Source organism: Puntigrus tetrazona, chromosome 2, assembly GCF_018831695.1.
Source record: "Puntigrus tetrazona isolate hp1 chromosome 2, ASM1883169v1, whole genome shotgun sequence".
Classification (NCBI taxonomy): Eukaryota; Metazoa; Chordata; class Actinopteri; order Cypriniformes; family Cyprinidae; genus Puntigrus; species Puntigrus tetrazona.
Genome location: NC_056700.1, coordinates 22,507,432 through 22,525,476, shown reverse-complemented (window position 1 = coordinate 22,525,476; position 18,045 = coordinate 22,507,432). Strand labels below are relative to the sequence as shown.

General features: G+C 39.3%; 1 protein-coding gene and 1 pseudogene across 10 annotated transcripts in view; both read right to left on the bottom strand.

Annotated features, from left to right (window-relative positions):
• epb41l3b (erythrocyte membrane protein band 4.1-like 3b) overlaps positions 1 to 10,072 on the bottom strand; it is a 34,463-nt gene extending 24,391 nt beyond the window's left edge. For 4 of the 10 annotated variants that reach the window (XM_043260190.1, XM_043260227.1, XM_043260211.1 and 1 more), the window contains exons 1-2: positions 4,148 to 4,227; positions 765 to 844 (exon numbers count right to left, since the gene is read on the bottom strand). In XM_043260190.1, the coding sequence (XP_043116125.1) occupies positions 765 to 833 (69 nt within the window). In that variant the 5' untranslated portion in view covers positions 834 to 844; positions 4,148 to 4,227. Of the gene's footprint in view, positions 1 to 764; positions 845 to 2,240; positions 2,354 to 4,147; positions 4,228 to 9,585; positions 9,902 to 9,936 lie in introns of those variants that run through there. The other 6 variants (XM_043260244.1, XM_043260249.1, XM_043260257.1 and 3 more) reach the window with 4 other exon arrangements.
• Positions 10,073 to 13,957: 3,885 nt separating this feature from the next.
• LOC122327313 lies at positions 13,958 to 15,111 on the bottom strand (annotated as a pseudogene).
• Between the last annotated feature and the right edge of the window lie 2,934 nt (positions 15,112 to 18,045).

The following is an 18,045-nucleotide window of genomic DNA, read 5'->3' as shown; positions in this document are numbered from 1 at the left end:
AATTTCATAACAGATCCTCCTGACACAGCTGCTTTTTTCATCCTGCAGGTTTATTTCAGCTCTTTCTCATGAATAGATTTTCATCATTAAAATACGTTACATAATCTACCTACGTTCAGGAAAGGTCCTGAAACTCTCGCTGGGATTAAACCTAGAAATCCATCCTGATGTCTCGCTGACGCTGCTTGATTCCATTGGAGTTTGATTTAAAATCTATTCAATTTGTAATAATAATAATAATAATTCTACATTGGTCGATATGAATATAAAGGCAGGTTCAGTAAATTTAATTACAGCGATCTGTAAACATTTAAATTGCACATTAAGCTGTATTTATAATAAAAAAAAAATTACTACATAAATATTTTTTAAAATATACACATATAGTGAATGTCAGAACTGATGAATTTATAAATATATAATATTTGTTATAATACATATGAAAATAAAAATATGTGTGTGTATGTGTGTATATATATATATATATATTTATTTATTTATTTATTTTTTTAAATATAAAATATAAAATTTTATTAACTGATGTCTTCGCTGATCCAGTTCAAACACACTAATAATCAAAAATGACACATTTGTGCTTGATTTTTTGAATTTCATTTCTGGATTTTGCACTTTTTAATATTAAAACCAAACAAGCAGATCCTGCCAGGATTTAAAAACTTTCGTAACCGGTGACTCTTTTTTTTTTTTTTTATGCCGCTCTGGAGTCCGGCCGGGGATGGAGGTGGTGTAGGTGGAGCTCTCACCGCCGCTCGCCGCTCGTCGTCTGTCCGCTGCGCTCTGGGTTCTGTCTCCGAGCCTGGATCTGTCGTCATGGCCAGTCACACTGCAACGACACGCCAGCAGGGATCTTTAGACGCTTCACAACCCGACTACAGAGGAATCTGAGCACACGGTTTATATTTAGTGGGATGTTTACGCTGTATTTTAGAACGGACACAACATCCAGATTCACGAACGAACAAGCGGTTACTCTCTCTAAAAGACTCGCTCTAAAATTAAGCGATTAATTGCTCAGCCTCAAACCTTCAAGACTATCTGAGAGCTATCATTTTTGTTTCTATAACACTTTTAACAACACAGACTGCATCAAAGTACTGAACAGAATCAAATAGAATGACGAGAGTGAACAATTTGTTATTAAATGCAGAGACGGTCTCTGGAATCAATTAGATGATAATTGCTAGAAGTTAGTGAGCCGTCGCGCCATTTTAAAGAAAGCTAAAACAACGTTTATTGCTGAATTATTTCATGAAAAAGGTTATCATGTGTTCGGTACATGCGTGTACTGAACCGAAAGATCTGTAATGAAAATGTACCGTTTCATCCCTAATATAAATGCATCACTTTATTATTTTTAAAAATTAAATAAAATAATTTAAAAACAAATATTAAATAAAAATAAAATAAATATATTTTTAAATAAAATGTATTTTAAAATAAAATAATAAATAAATATTTTAAAATAAAGTTGAAAAAATAAAATATTTTTAAAATAAATAAAAATAAACTAATATTATATATATATATATATATATATATATATATATATATATATATATATATATATATATATATATATATATATATATATATATATATATATATATATATATATATATATATATATATATATATTAGTTTTTTTATTTTTAATTAATTTATTTATTATTTTATTTAAACTCAATATACCACCCAGCAACCACTCCTTAGCAACTGAAGTGTGAGTGTTTTCTGTTCAGAGGTTTTCTGTCAGACTCAGTCCCTGAACTTTAACGGCCCGAGGAAGAAATGTAGGTCAAACCGAAGCGCAGGAACAAACCGTGCGATCCGCTCAGACATCACAGAACCAACATGTTCTCTGTTCTCCGAGAGACGGATGAAACACTCGCCGGGATTCTGACAGCAACTACAACCAAACCCACGCTGGTGCACCCGAACACAGCAGGCTAAGAATAGCTCCAGCGCTGAAGAACGACATTAAAAGACAAACGGCCGAGCGCTCGAGACCGAGCAGATGCATTAAAGCGACAGAAATAAACAACATGAAATAAACTTGAACGTGCTTAAAGGGTTCTTACTCATCTTGACTGATTCAGTTCACATTCGGCTCCGTGTTTCATGCAACCGAACCTCATTTTCTGAAAGGTTAGTCGCTCTTTAAACACAACAGCATCTCTCTTTTCACGAATTCAGAAGAGCAGCTGACACGGTTTACTCACTTTAGGGAACATTTCAGGGATTTTTTCCTTCAGGGATCAATAAAGAGCATCCGTATCTCCAATCAGAAACGCACCGAGCCGTGAAACACGCACGTTTATGAAATCTTATCCTCTTAACAAACCCAGAAGATCCCGAGGACATGCGCCCCGTCCTGACCTGAAACCCATTAACCAGGCACAGATGGGTTAAACCCTCTTAAAGGCTTAAACCTCCACCCATCAAACACACCACGGAGAGGCGGTCTGAGCCGTCTGGGACCAGATAAAGCAGAGTTCACGGGTAAGTTTGCGTTAATCCATTTATTATTGTTGCACACGATGCATAAACACTCGCCACGCGTGCATTTAATCGATTAAAAAAATACGGTAAAAAAAAATAAAAAAAGTTTTCTGTGTGAATATCTGTTAAAATGCAATTTATTTCTGTGATCAAAGACAAATTTTCTAGGTGAAAACAGCTGAGCGGCCCAGTATTTTACGGAAAAGCCCAAAAAAAAAAAAAAAAAAAAAAAAATCGTTTTCAGCATTAATAATAATAATAATAATAATAATAATAATAATAATAATAAACAGAAATGTTTCAGTAAATCAGTATATTATTATTATTATTGAAGACTGGAGGAATGATGCTGAAAATACAAATAAATTACACTTTAACACATTCACAGAGAAAACTAGTTTTAAAATGCATTTGTATTTATATGCATGTACTGTGTTTCTTCAAATAAGAGTCTTCTTTCAAAAACTTGCTAAATTTTTTTTTTTAAAAGTTAGAAACCGTGCAAATCATAAACGTATGAAGCGTCTACCCGGCTTGAGTTTAGTGGTTAAAGATTTGCTCTGGTAATCAGAAGGTCGAAGGTCGATTCATAAAGCATCATTAATTTGGAAACCTACTCCAAGCAGCAATAAACACGCTGAAAATCAACTTATTGATCCTCTGTCTCCGGATCGATGCACAACACTGATTTACAATCAGATGCTTTCTACAAGAAACACGATCCAAACACTGCAAGCGTGCAAAGACAAATCCTCAAAGAGCGTACGATTTTGCACACGTGATTTCTGATCATGCATGATGGAATAAAGCAAATAAACACATTTTAAATAGGGCATGTATAAGATGTCCTGTAGAATATGTAAAAGAACACAATGCAATAGTTTACTAGCGACCAAAAGTTGCAGAAAATGCTACAAGCTGTTAACATCAAGGTCAAAATCTATTATTATTATTATTATTCATGAAGTTTTATTGCTATGAGAAAACTAAAATGGTAAGATATCATCGTTGGAAATCAACTTTGGCAACAGATTATAGATAGATAGTTTTCATCTCAGAGAAATACAACTATATACACACCATATAATCAATGGAAAAGCTAAATCTCGTTTTACACATAAAAAATTAATAAAAAGACCATTTTGACCGCTTTTACTGTCCAGGGACGCATTTCAAGTTTCTATTTTTTGGTTATTTGTGAAATTTACTTGCAATTTAAATTTTTTCCCCTCAGTGTTTTCACAAAAATAAACAGCATCCCGAATAAAAAGAATCAAAACGCGTCAAAAATAAAAATCACGAAATTAATCTGAATCTAAAGCTTTCTGTATTTCAGTTTTTTTTGTTAGCGTTAAATATCCGAGCTGTGTCCTCATAAAACATCTGTCATACTAAATATTCGTCAAAATATGAATATTAATATAGCGAACTACTGGAAGCGTTTTATCCTGAACGTGCAGATGTTTCGCTGCTAGCGTGCACGCGTTTCGACCAAAACGTGAACGTCCCCGAACGGAACGAACCGGCAGGACGACCCCGTTCACGGCGTTCCGCGGATCTGTGGGCGAGCGTGTCAATCAAACGCGTTCGGAAACGCTGGAAAACAACAGAAAGCGGAGAACGTTACCGTGCGGACCCGCGTTCCTCCCTCAGCGACGGCACTGGCGGGAGCGCGCGCGCAGCGGGCGGAGGATTCAAACCCGCGGCAGCGTCATCACGCACTGTACGTCACGGCCGAGCGCGCGAGATCCGACAGGCGTGTGACGCGCGAGGAGCGACGTTTTCAAATGAAAAAAAAAAAAAGAGAAAGGAAAAAAGTTATTATTTGGCAAATTTTATACACTTATCAAAAGCTAGAAAAGAGCAAAATATTATCGTTAATTATTAATTAAAATCGCTAAAATGATTACATAAAAACGCCTTAAACAGATCCTACTGAGACATAATTTTTTTAATTAAAAAGTAAAAAGTGTGCTTCATATTGCTTGAATGGTTTAATTCGTTAATGTGGGACGCAGGACGATTAATATATTTCGATCATTTTAAAAAGAGAACGCTACCGTGGAGTTTACAAACAAAATAAAGAATAAATAAGCGAGACTTAAATACATTTAAAATGAAAACAAATGCCAAATTGAGGCAGTATTTGAGGTTTTTACATTTCAATAAATTATTTCTACGTCCCGTAGATCATTAGTACTTTTAAAAGAGAGTTCTGCCATAAAGATGTGGTTTAATCTTTCGCTTTTTATCTCTATAGTGGGATTTACCTAAATTAAATTCAAATAAACAAAACAAGAGAAATAAAATAAATGAGTAAATAAGAAAAAAAAGTTTAAAATGAGAAAAAAAACAGTATAAATAAATAGAAAGAGAGGGTGATAAACACTTCTAGTTTCTGTGTTTTCAGTACGTTGTGATATTTTAAGTGTATTTATTCGTCCTGTGGTCACTATACACACACACACACTAATAAAGAGTCTGTATCCAAGAGGGGCTCGGTTCATTTAAAGCTCGGCTGCCGTCGGGCCTCTATAGAGAGAGAGAGAGAGAGAGAGAGAGAGAGAGAGAGAGAGAGAGAGAGAGAGAGAGAGAGAGAGAGAGAGAGAGAGAGAGAGAGAGAGAGAGAGAGAGAGAGAGAGAGAGAGAGAGAGAGAGAGAGAGAGAGAGAGACAGTGAGTGAGTGAGAGAGAGAGAGAGAAAGAGAGAAGTGTGTGTGTGTGAGAGAGAGAGAGAGAGAAAGTGTGTGTGAGTGTGTGTGTGTGTGTGTGTGAGAGAGTGTGTGAGAGAGAGAAGAGTGAGAGTGAGTGTGTGTGTGTGAGAGAGTGTGTGTGTGTGTGTGTGTGTGAGAGTGTGTGAGAGAGAAAGAGTGAGTGAGTGTGTGTGTGTGTGTGTGTGTGTGTGTCTGTGTGTGTGTGTGTGTGTGTGTGTGTGTATAATGACAGAGAAGGTCTGTGGTGTGTTCCTCTGTGTTCTGCTTTAAACAGATGGAGGCTCCTGGGTGGAGCTGCTTCAGATATGAAGGCATTCATCTAAATCCACTAAAGATTTTGGTCAAGTATCGTCTGAACTTGAAGACGCCGATGTGCTCCGTGCCGTATCTGTAGTTTTCTCCTTAAGATCACAGATAATGTTTTACACCTTTTTTTTTTACAAAAGCCAACGGATGCTCTGCAGCGGCCTGATGAAGAAACACTCGTCCTGATCTAGAACGTCCTGACGAGGAGAACGCTTTCAGGTCCGCTGTAACGTTACACTTCAAGCACCTTTCAGCAGCAGAAAGTCTTTATTTATACTCCAGTAAACAGATCATCACTCTCCAGAACCACTGAAGAATCATCACAGAAACATGATTTACTGACACACACACACACACTCTCGCAGATGTGCAGACACACACAAGCATGCGCAAACACGCACACACACATGAGCAGACACGCACATGCGCAGACGCACAGACACACTCACGCAGACACGCACTCACACAGATGTGCAGACGCACACACACACACTAACGCAGTTGCACGCAGACACACTCATGCACGCACACACAGACGCAGATGCACACACTCACGCAGACACACACTCACACAAATGTGCAGATGCACACACACTCATGCGCAGACACACACAAGCAGACTTGCAGACGCACAGACACACACACTAACGCAGTCGCACGCAGACACACTCATGCACGCACACACTGACGCAGACGCAGATGCACACACACGCAGACACACTCACACACTCACGCAGACACACACTCACACAAATGTGCAGACGCACACACGCGCAGACGCACACACGTGCAAATGCAGACACACTCACGCAGACACACACTCACACAAATGTGCAGACGCACACACGCGCAGATGCGCAGACGCACACACGCAGACACAGATGCAGACACGCGCAGACACGCACATAGCCACACTCATGCACGCACACACTGACGCGCACACAGACGCACACACACGCGGACACACACACACGTCTGTAACTGAACTAACACACATAAGAGCTCCAGTTCCAGAGAAAAGACAAGTTTGTACTTATGCAATCAAACCTAGCCTTCATCTGAACGACTCAATGTTTCTCTCTTTCTGAACCACAAAGGTCTCTATTAAATCTAATTTTTAATAAATATTATAATAGGTCTAATAAACATGACAATGTATGCTACAAATATATATATATATATATATATATATATATATATATATATATATATATATATATATATATATATATATATATATATATATATATATATATATATATATATATATATATATATATATATATATATATATATATATATATATATATACATACATACATACACACACACATACACACAAAATAAATCTCTGTACTTCCTGAAAGGGACTCTTGTTCAAGAAAATGCGTGTCATATTAAATGAAAACAAAAGATGTTTTCAGATCATACGGACAGGTTGAGTACAGTAGGAGATGAGTTACTGTAGACTGGAGTGAAGAGCTTGATCATGTTTTATTAGTCAGAGACATGACGTACGACACGGCGCTCACACACTCCTCACGAGCCGCATGACAGACGCTTTTAACGCTGCATAAGCAACAAAAAATAAAAACCATAGTCGTCAAAACCCTCAAGAAACTTCTACTTCCAGTTAGTTATGAAGCATCAAACAGAATCAGCATTAAAACCAAACACAGACCCGATCAGACACAAAACACTCATTCACACACACGTTTTTACATTCAGACTGAATTTAAATGATAATTATGTAGATTTACTACTACTTTAAAAGTAAAACAATACTTTACTCAAAATATGATTTGATTTAATGTACAAATATATATATATATATAAAAAATATTTATGTAATTTTTTCTAATTTTATTTAGCTTTTATTACATAAAGTAAAATGAACAAATATATGCTTCTAAATTTATTATACTGTAAACATTTTTTTTAAATATGATTATCAAATTCATATTAAATTATATAAAAAAAATTAAATAAAAAAACTATGAAGCAAAACTGAAAATAAATATTTATACATTTCTATACTGTCATACAATTTAAAATTACAAACGAAAATAATACAATTTAGGTTTTTTCTACTTTCTCAGGTTTTTTTTTTCTTCAAATAAACGTTTGTAAAAATAAATTGTTTCCACCCATTTTTCTCCCCAGTGTTCTCTCAGAAGTACTGAGATCATTCCTGTGTGCCGGCTCTCGAGGTGTTTTTCAGAGACGCCGCTCATGTCTTTATAAGGACAAAAGAAGCTCTTATCAGAGCCGGGACTGAACACGTTATCTGGAGCTGCTGAGCTTCACATTACAAGAAGAGCGAGCAAAGTCTACAGGCCAGCGATGCAGACTCAGCTGAACGAGCTGAAAACAGCCCGAGGAGCTCGGACCTTTGAGACGCTCCTTATCAGACGATAAACAACCCGGGACGTGACCTCTGACCCCGGGAGACCTCCGTGTGTCTCTCTCCAGCAACAGTTCAAGATCTCCCGGCCACCACCAACAAATAATAATATGCGTTATACTATTAGATCAAGTCATTAGAAAGTAATAATGATAGTAATAGAAAAAAATATATATATATTTTGTTGTTGTAAATTAGTTTTAACGAACTACATTTTTAAAAATCCAGTGTTTAAAATTTAAAAATTGTTTTTGTGTGTGCCGTCAAAAGAATAATATATACATAAATTAAAAAAATTATTATATATATATATATATATATATATATATATATATATATATATATATATATATATATATATATATATATATATATATATATATATATATATATATATATATATATATATATATATAATAAATAAAACACAGTATAGTTTGAAAATATTAACTTCTATATTCATACTAATATAATTTATATTATAAATACATACATTTAATATATTAGAATAACATTTATCGGAAATATATACACACATGCATTATTTAAAAAAACTTTTATTTTGGATGCAGTTAATAGCGATTAACCATTTGACAGCTTTACTTTTATTAATTAACTTCATTTTTGATGCATTTGTATCAGAACATAAAACACAGAATCCAAATGAATTAATAAAACACTACTTATAAAAGGAGAAATTATTTTTATGGAGTCCAAACTAAAAACTAGAGCTTAAATAAATATTTAATTTTTTTTTCTTTTTATATAAATAAGAAAATTATTTTATTATATTATAAAATTATAAACAGCATTTTCCTGTGAGGGAACTTACGGTTGACAATTATTACAGCATTTTTACAGTATTTTACTGATTATTATTTGGGGATCAATGATCAAGTTTATACTCCGTTATTAAAAGAAAATAAATAAAATGCATTTTTATTTATGAAATAACTAAAATACATTTCTTAAGTTTGAAAAATCATTTAAGTAATTTTGAGAATAACAGAAACTGATGTCGAGTGAAGCGCCTCCAGAAACGCCTGCACATCTACTACATAAACCGGGAGATAAACCCAGATTCTCCACATTATTCCCATATCTGCAGGTTTATCAGACGCAAACCTGCAGACGACTGCAGATCGATCTGCGCAGACGCAGACTCCACAGAGAAACTCTGATCACACATCAGCAAAAACAGAGGAAAGTCAAGAGGAAATGAAAAGAGCATCACTTCCTCCTTCTGAAGCCGGGAATGACTCAAACGCGCACACACACACACACACACACACACACACATGATCCGACCACATGCTGACTTTTCATTGCACAAGCATCTTCTCCATTCGTTTCCTCCATAAGCGCTCCTAAATATACATACATGCTCATCAGTAGCAGTCATGTTTGCAGAAAAACACTGCATGCCATTAAAGCCTGATAAAGCTCTGTCTGACTCTTCTGAACATTTTGCACATGAAAAAATACGAATGACATATTCATTGAACCATACTATAGTACAGTACTTTAATGTGCCGTGTTCTACTACAATCCAGCATTAACTCTATCTGCATTCATTTAAACCCTTCTCCATCTGAAAGGGCTTTCCTGAGCTAGAAACACATGAAAAGACAGGGGGACTCACCCAGAGACGGTCATCCAGGGGCCCATCCACATCCGAACACATCCCAGAAGAAAGAGAGGAGAAACAGTCAGCATCCAGATCACACACAGCACTCTTTCTTTAACTTTTAACACAGCGCGCGAGAATTAAAGCGCTCGTTTACTGCTCTAATTAGCCACGTGACCGCCTGGCTGACGTCAGCACGGGGGTTAAACGCGTCGAAACTGATTGAAAGCAATCGGCGCCGGGGTCTTATTAAAAAAAAACTCGTTTCTGGAGACGGATGTTTCCTGAAAAAGCGCACGAGCGGCGCGAGCACATCCGTTAGGCGCGCGCTGCGGTACACCTTAAAGTGTGTGAAACAGACATCACCTGAGAGGATCCCGATCCAGACCGAGCTCCGGACGCGCACACACACACTCACACACACACACTCACTCACTCACACACAGAGAGAGAGAGAGAGAGAGCGCTTCACCTGCGGAGCTCCGCTTTCAATCACGCGCACTCCGCCGCTTCTCTCGGCCACGCCCCCCGGCGCTCGCTATTGGCTCGCCGTCGTCTTGGTCACGCCCACGCCGTGGTTTCAACCCGGTCGTTCTTTAATATTATTAAAATATATACTGCATGTCTTCATAAACACACACACACACACACACACATATACGGTGCACTTTTATTTTGTATGCGATTGATCACTGGACAGCACTAACGCGCACAGCACACACTCACACACACACAGACACAGACACACTCACAGACACAAAGACTCACACACATACTCACACACACACACACTCACACAGACACACACACACACACATACACACAGACACACACACACACACTCACAGACACACACAGACACACAGACGCACTCACACACACACTCACAGACACACACAGACACACACACACACACACACACACACACACACAGACACACACTCACAGACACACACACACACAGACACACTCACTCACAGACACACACACACACACACACACAGACACACACAGACTCACACACACACAGAGACACACACAGAGACACACACACACACACACAGACACACACACACACAGACACACACACACTCACAGACACACACACACTCACAGACACAGACACACACACACACACACACACACACACACACACACACACACACACAGAGACACACACACAGACACACACACACACACACACACACAGACACACACACACTCACAGACACACACAGAGACACACACAGAGACACACACACACACACACACACACACACACACACACACACACACAGACACACACACACACACAGACACACACACAGACACACACACAGACACACACACACTCACAGACACACACACACACACACACAGACACACACACACACACACACACACAGACACACACACAGACACACACACACTCACAGACACACACAGAGACACACACACACACACACACACACAGACACACAGACACACACATACACACACACACACACACAGACACACACACACTCACAGACACACACACACTCACAGACACACACACACACACACACACACACACACACACACACACACACACACACACACACACACACACACACACACAGACACACACACACACAGACTCACAGTATATGCTATATTTCTATGATTAGTTTTGTTTTGTTATATTTGTGTCTATATAGTCGATTGCTGTATTATATATTTATTGTCATTTTTATAACAGAAATGATATGTTCATTTATAAATTCTAGAAGTTCTAAGCCGGTTATTCCACACAAGGTTTCTGTTCTCAGTCAAGAGCAGATTCTCCCAGAAACCTCGGCGCTGATCTTCACGTGTTTTCTCTCCTGTAGTAACATGCAGGCGTAACACACGAAGATAAGAGATAATAAGATCATCTTTTTGTGTTCCTCTGATGCCACGTACTTTACAAGGTAAAGGTCAAAGGTCACGGATTAAAGCCATTAAAGCAGGAAAACAGCGTACGAGCGTGATCAACCATGCATATTTACAATAATTAAGTGTAGTTTAACATAATATAGAGTTTATATTCGGGTCTGTGATTATTGTTATGAACAGCTCCGAATAAATAGATAAATATAATACACCAAACCATACAGAAAGAAGGAGAATAAAGTGAGAGGAGAGTGAGATTCTCCACCAGGTGTCAGTATTAATCCACGCAGGATAATATTATCTCAAAGAACTTTATTTCGACTAAAACTAGGGAACAGAATCAGAACCAGTGACTCGTCCTCAGCTAGATCACTTATTGCCTTTGTGCACATCGATATCAGCTCTCTAACGCCGGTCTAATACAAAGACAGCATGTGCAAAGTTGCATAACGTCGGCTCTATGCATGTGTTCATCACGCCGGGAGACACGGACATCGTCCCGGGATGGAGTCGGGATCGCGGCGAACATGGGTGAGACGTCTGGATACAGACAACAACCACGCTTCTCTACATCAGCTAGGGTTCAGCAGAGAGAGGAACGACTTCGGGGCATAAACACATCTAAAGGTCAATAAAGAAGAGATAAAAACGATAAAAATGTAAATAAACGCAAAGAAATTCGTTAAAAAATAAAGACGTGACAGACAATACTGTGAAAGAATCAAAGAAAGACAAAATTAAGACATGTTGAACACTTGCTACAGTTAATGAAGTGAATTTATAAAAAAGTTAATAAATAAAACCGCACAAACTTTGAGCTTAATAATAAACGTCTCGGCCTGCGCCCCGTCACATGAGTCACTCGCGTTTCAATATAGACTTTATCCTCTGCTTCAGTACTTGAACACGAACGAACGTGAAGGAGCTGACGGACTCATACTCCAGAAACGCTGAGAACGTAGAACGTCTTCATCCAGAAACACTGGTGTCCTCAAATACACAGCCACCGACCACACACACCTCTTCTGGACCGGGTTTAGAACAAAAATCTGCTCAATTATTTGATCAAAAATGCAGTAAAAACGGGCAAATATTATTGAAATGTAAAAGCGTGTGAACGCGTGTTGAAGTGTAATTCATTTCTGTATTTTCAGCATCATTATTCCAGTCGAAAACTGTTTATTTTTGCGGAAAACGTGACGCATTTTATTTTTCAGGAAGAGAAAGTTCAGAAGCACACCATTTCCTGGAAGTAGAAATATTCTGTAACATTATAAAAGTCTATTCTGTGACCTTTGAACAGTTGAAAGCATCTTAGATCAATAAAAGTGTCACTTTCTCGCGAGATGTCTCACAGATGAGGATTTTTCAGGACCTTTTCTTTTCCTTTTTAAATAGCAAAAAAAAAATAAATTATATATATTAATCAAAACGTATGTATAAAATGTTATAATATTTGTTAATACCTTTTTTACCGTATGTTTTATTGTTACCAAATTCTGTGCTCTAGCATGTCTAATTATTTGATTTGACACGTTTTATTTAATTAAAATGCATTTAATCTATCTTTTAATTAATAAGAAGTAACACATTGTAGTTTTTTGGATAATAAAGGAGATTTACTCTAAAAATTAAAACATGGAAGAAGAATGTAATTACACCTAATTGAAATAACATTTAATACATTTTTCCACAGAAATAGTAGTGATGTTAATTACATTCTACTGAATTCTATATTAAATTTTTATTTTATTTTATTATTTTTTGACCCAATGTCTTCAAGTTAAACTGAGCTTTTATTTTGACATGTGCTGTTAGATGACACTAATTTTACTCAAATTAAACCGTTTTGGAGATGTTCGTGTATTTATGTACTCGAATATTACTTTTAATTAAAATTTCAACAGCGGCAGTACTAGTTGTGTATTCTACAAAAAAAGTCATATATTTCTGCCACAGTGCCTTCAAGTTAAACCAAACTTTTATTTTGATGGGTTGCCACGAACACCTTTACATTTCCGCGTATATATGATGGCTTTTTTTATTAATAAAAACGCTGTTCGTTCACGCAGAGACGCAGGATTCAGGTTTAAATCGTAGTTTTGCCGCTTAGCATTAACGGACGCTAGTCCACATGGTGCTTCGATTTAAGTGTAGCGACCTGCTCTTCGTACATTTTGTCCAAATTTGGCAAATTCCACGAATTCTGTAAATATCGTTGGGATTCGAAGACATCATACATGGAGCTCCTACGCTGCGAGAAACACTTTTGGTCTCGTTTTCTAGTAGAAACCTCTCTAAGCGTTCTCGAATCAAGATGCATTCAGTGGACAGGTACAACGACTTAAGAATTAACGTTTACCTTGAAATCAACCTGAAAAGCGTATCTCGTTTAGCCTTTCGATTAAGATTGCTTTTCTTGCCTAAAATCTCTTCTCCCCAGTCAAACAAATGCATTTTGATTTAAGAACGTTCAGGTACTTGGTAAGAAGATAGCTTTACGATTTTTACAAATCAGACAGCGACGCAGTGTGTTCACGCAGACGCCAGCTGGTCCGAAGTTCTTAGCAAGTTCTTGCGCCTCTTTCTCCGCTCTCTCTGCGTCCGGCGTCTCGAACGAATCCCCGCTGAGATCGGCCAGTTTGATGTAGCCCTTGCTGCCCGATCGCTCCAATCTGGGACAGCTGAAGCGCCGCGACTTCTCGTCCAAACGCCCGGCGCCCGGATCGGTCAGCGCATTCAGAGACAGGCGCGAGAGCGACATCCGCGTCTTCGAGACGTCCGCCGTGGTCTGGTGGGTGGCGACGCAACTCCTGCGCCGCGAAGCCTCGCTCTCCTGCACCTCGCAGTTGTTGAGCTTGATGACGGGGAGCGTGAAGGCGTTCACCGACGACGTGACGATGGACCGCGTTTCCCACTCGCGCGACTCCTCGCCTTGATAGATGCTGTAAATGGCGTCGGCGAACGACTGGCGCTTCGCAAACAAGCTGTATTTTCTGGCGCACGACGGCCGCCTGTAGTTCCGCGGAGACGCCGGTTTATCGCTCTTCGATTGCATGTAGCTGATGAGGCCGTTGAACGGCGCGCGCGCAGTCTTCGCACGCGCAAACTGTGAATGTCGATAACCGTGGAGTAAATGTCGCGCAGATTGATGATTTTGGTTTTCTTATCGCGATCCTCGTGGAGAACCGCGTTGGCGCAGATGAACAGGAAAATCCCGATGCCCATCACTAACGGTCCAAGACTTTGAGGTTATCCGAGTATAAATAAGTCGCGAACAGGCCTTCGAAGAAGCCGGCAAGAGTTGGCGTTATTCAGCTGGTTTGACATCACTAACTCGTTATTGCTTGTGAGGTTCTCCTCTTTACCCGCGACGGGCCCGATGAATTTCTCGGTGTTTTCTCGCCAGTACCCCGAGTACGCCATCGCGATGCCGATTAGCAGGATAAAACGCCTAGCGCCGCCACCAGCCCGAAACAGAGAACAGCTTCACTTTGCCCTTCACCACCACCACGCCGTTCTTGCGCTTCTTCTTGGCTTTCCGCTTCTTCTCTTGTTCTCCGCGCGTTCTTGGTTCGCAGCGAGTCTTGGCGCCGGAAATCCTCAGCAGCCCGCCGTAGCGATCATCCTGCCTATTGGGTCACGAGGCTGTCAATCATCCTGTGGGGGCGGGACAGGAAGGAGAACAGAATAAACATCACGCGTGAACTGTGCTGTTCTATGCAAATATTTGGCGTTTCGTCTAGCGTTTGACAGAGGTCTGCAGAGTTTGGACAGCCCTGTTCTAAAACCAAGACGAGCTCAAAACATAACTCCATTACATCCCTTGAGATTTAAAAGAGCATTTTCTGATCGTTTGGCAAAACAGCCAGCGCATTATGAAGCAAAGCTGACTTATTTTTGTTCAACATGTTGATTTTTTAATTATAATGTTTTATTAACACTGCATCTGTTTTTATGAAAGCATGTCGCGCTCATTTGTTTGTCACATTCAGACGATTCCAGAAAATGATCAATCAATGATGGAAGCAGATGCTTCATGGAGACAGACGGATACAAAAACACTCGACATCTGAAATATAACAGATTTCCTGTTCCTGACAGCCTGAGGAGGATATCACTGGATTTGATCTGTTTCCCTCTAATATCTCGGCATCACCAGCACCCTCGCTCTCATAAATCCATCCCATTTCAATTAAACATCATGTTTAAATTCTCAGATTTCACATGCACCGCCTCACAAACCTGCTTATTCATTCTAATCAAATAATCAATTACAGAGGTAGATGACATTGCCTAATTGCACTGACTAATGTATAATTCACCTTTGCAATCGGGATTTCAATTTGCCTAATCCTCAGAATCATGCGTGCCGATAGTGATGTTTGCATGAATAATTCATGGCGTGAAAAGTCCTCAGTAAAACCGTCATGACACACGGCGGTGGAAATGTCAGCGTCTACAAATGACAGACGCAGAGTCAGACCCCCTTCAGAGAACGTCCAATAAGGGCCGGCAGGGGTTGTGACACTTCACAGATGCTTTCAACATCTCCATAATGCAGCAAAATGACAATAATAAAAACAACAACCTGCGGGAAATGAAACTAAATCAGCCACATTAAATATGGGGAACTGCATTGCAACCCAGAACCCAGGACACTCCCAAAAACAATTTACAGTAGCTGTGCTCAGAATACCTTAGCAGCTGCATAGCAACACCCCGACGACAGTTTACAGTAGCAACACCCAAACTTCTCAGCAACTGCATAGCAACGCCCTGACACCTGCCCAAAACACCCCGGCGACCGCTTACAGTAGCAATACTCAAAACTTCTCAGCAACTGCATAGCAATGCCCTGACAACCGTCCGGAACATCCCGGCATCCGTTCACAGTAGCAACCCTCAAAACTTCTCAGCAACTGCATAGCAACGCCCTGACAACCGCCCAAAACACCCTCCCAACAACAGTTTACAGTAGCAACACTCAAAACTTCTCAGCAACTGCATAGCAACGCCTGACAACCGCCAGAACATCCTCGCGACCGTTTACAGTAGCAACACCCAAACTTCTTAGCAACTGCATAGCAACGCCCTGACAACCGCCCAAAACACCTTCGAAAACAGTTTACAGTAGCAACACCTAAACTTCTTAGCAACTGCATAGCAACGCCCTGACAACCGCCCAAAAACACCCGACAACAGTTTACAGTAGCAACACCCAAACTTCTTAGCAACTGCATAGCAACGCCTGACACCCACCCAAACACCCTGACAATCATTTACAGTAGCAACACTCAAAACTTCTCAGCAACTGCATAGCAACGCCTGGCAACCGTCCAGAACACCCGACGACCGTTTACAGTAGGGCTGTGCGAGATCTATATGGGGATATATCTGTAAACTCTCTGCAGCTGAAGCAGATAAAAGCAGATCAGCCGACTTTTTAGTAAGGATTTAAGTCCACAAACACTGGACCGAGGAAGAACAAACACAACGCCGCCTTAAAAATAACGAAAAGGTTGCACGCATTGATCAGCAAACAGTCGTGAAGCCGGCACCGATCCGTCTTTACACAGCGTGTCCTGAGAACAACGAGCACACACTCCCACACACACCACCACAGATCCATACGCTTTAATGTCAGCGCCAAACACTCCAAACAATCCCACAATCCTCGGCTTGATGAGGCTCTGAGCTCAAAGAACACATCAAACATCTCAGAGTCCACGTATAATTCACACGACCTCAAAAACACCTCATTTTAGGTATTCTGACGATTTCTTTTTACCTAGCTTGTTTTCCAACGCACCAATACATGCACCATATAGCTATAAAAAGTGAAGATGGGGAAAATACTTGATATTCTTTGATATAATTGCATTAAACTCTATATTTAAACCAGAGGTTCCCAAACTGGGCTCAATGTAAGACCTGCAGTGGCTTTGTGAGTGGATGAAAAGCCAATGATAAATCACGTCATAATAATGCTAAAATAAAACAATCTAAAAAAAACACTGTAAACGTGAATATGGTTCAATGATTTAACGTGGTTAAATAACTGAAATATTAGCTTCCTCCGAGATACTGCAGGCAAACGTTTAACGTCAAAGGGTTCTAAAACATTTAGTGATCCCTGCATTACATAACAATCATTGATAAAGATGAAAACAGTCAACAGTTATTGAAGGTCACTGGATACGATGAAAACAGCGCTTTTAATTATTCATTTCATACATGATTTAATAGCTTCAGAGGTGCTTCACGTCTCATTTCAGATGCACGGATCGCAAAATCATTTACATGACGATTCATGGTCAAAGCTGAATGGAAATTTTCTTTTCATTTTAGGACAGAAAACTTCAAAAGAGAGAAGAAAAAAAAAGAGAATCAGAGACAGTAAATTACAATGCAATTAATATGCACGCACATAAAGTACTGTAACTCTGATTATGAGCGTTTTAAAATGTAATATAATTACGTAATCCAGACTGCTTGTGATGGAGGCGACAGAGGTGACAGAGGTGCTTGAAACCCCTATCTGGCTCCTAACTAGCAGTT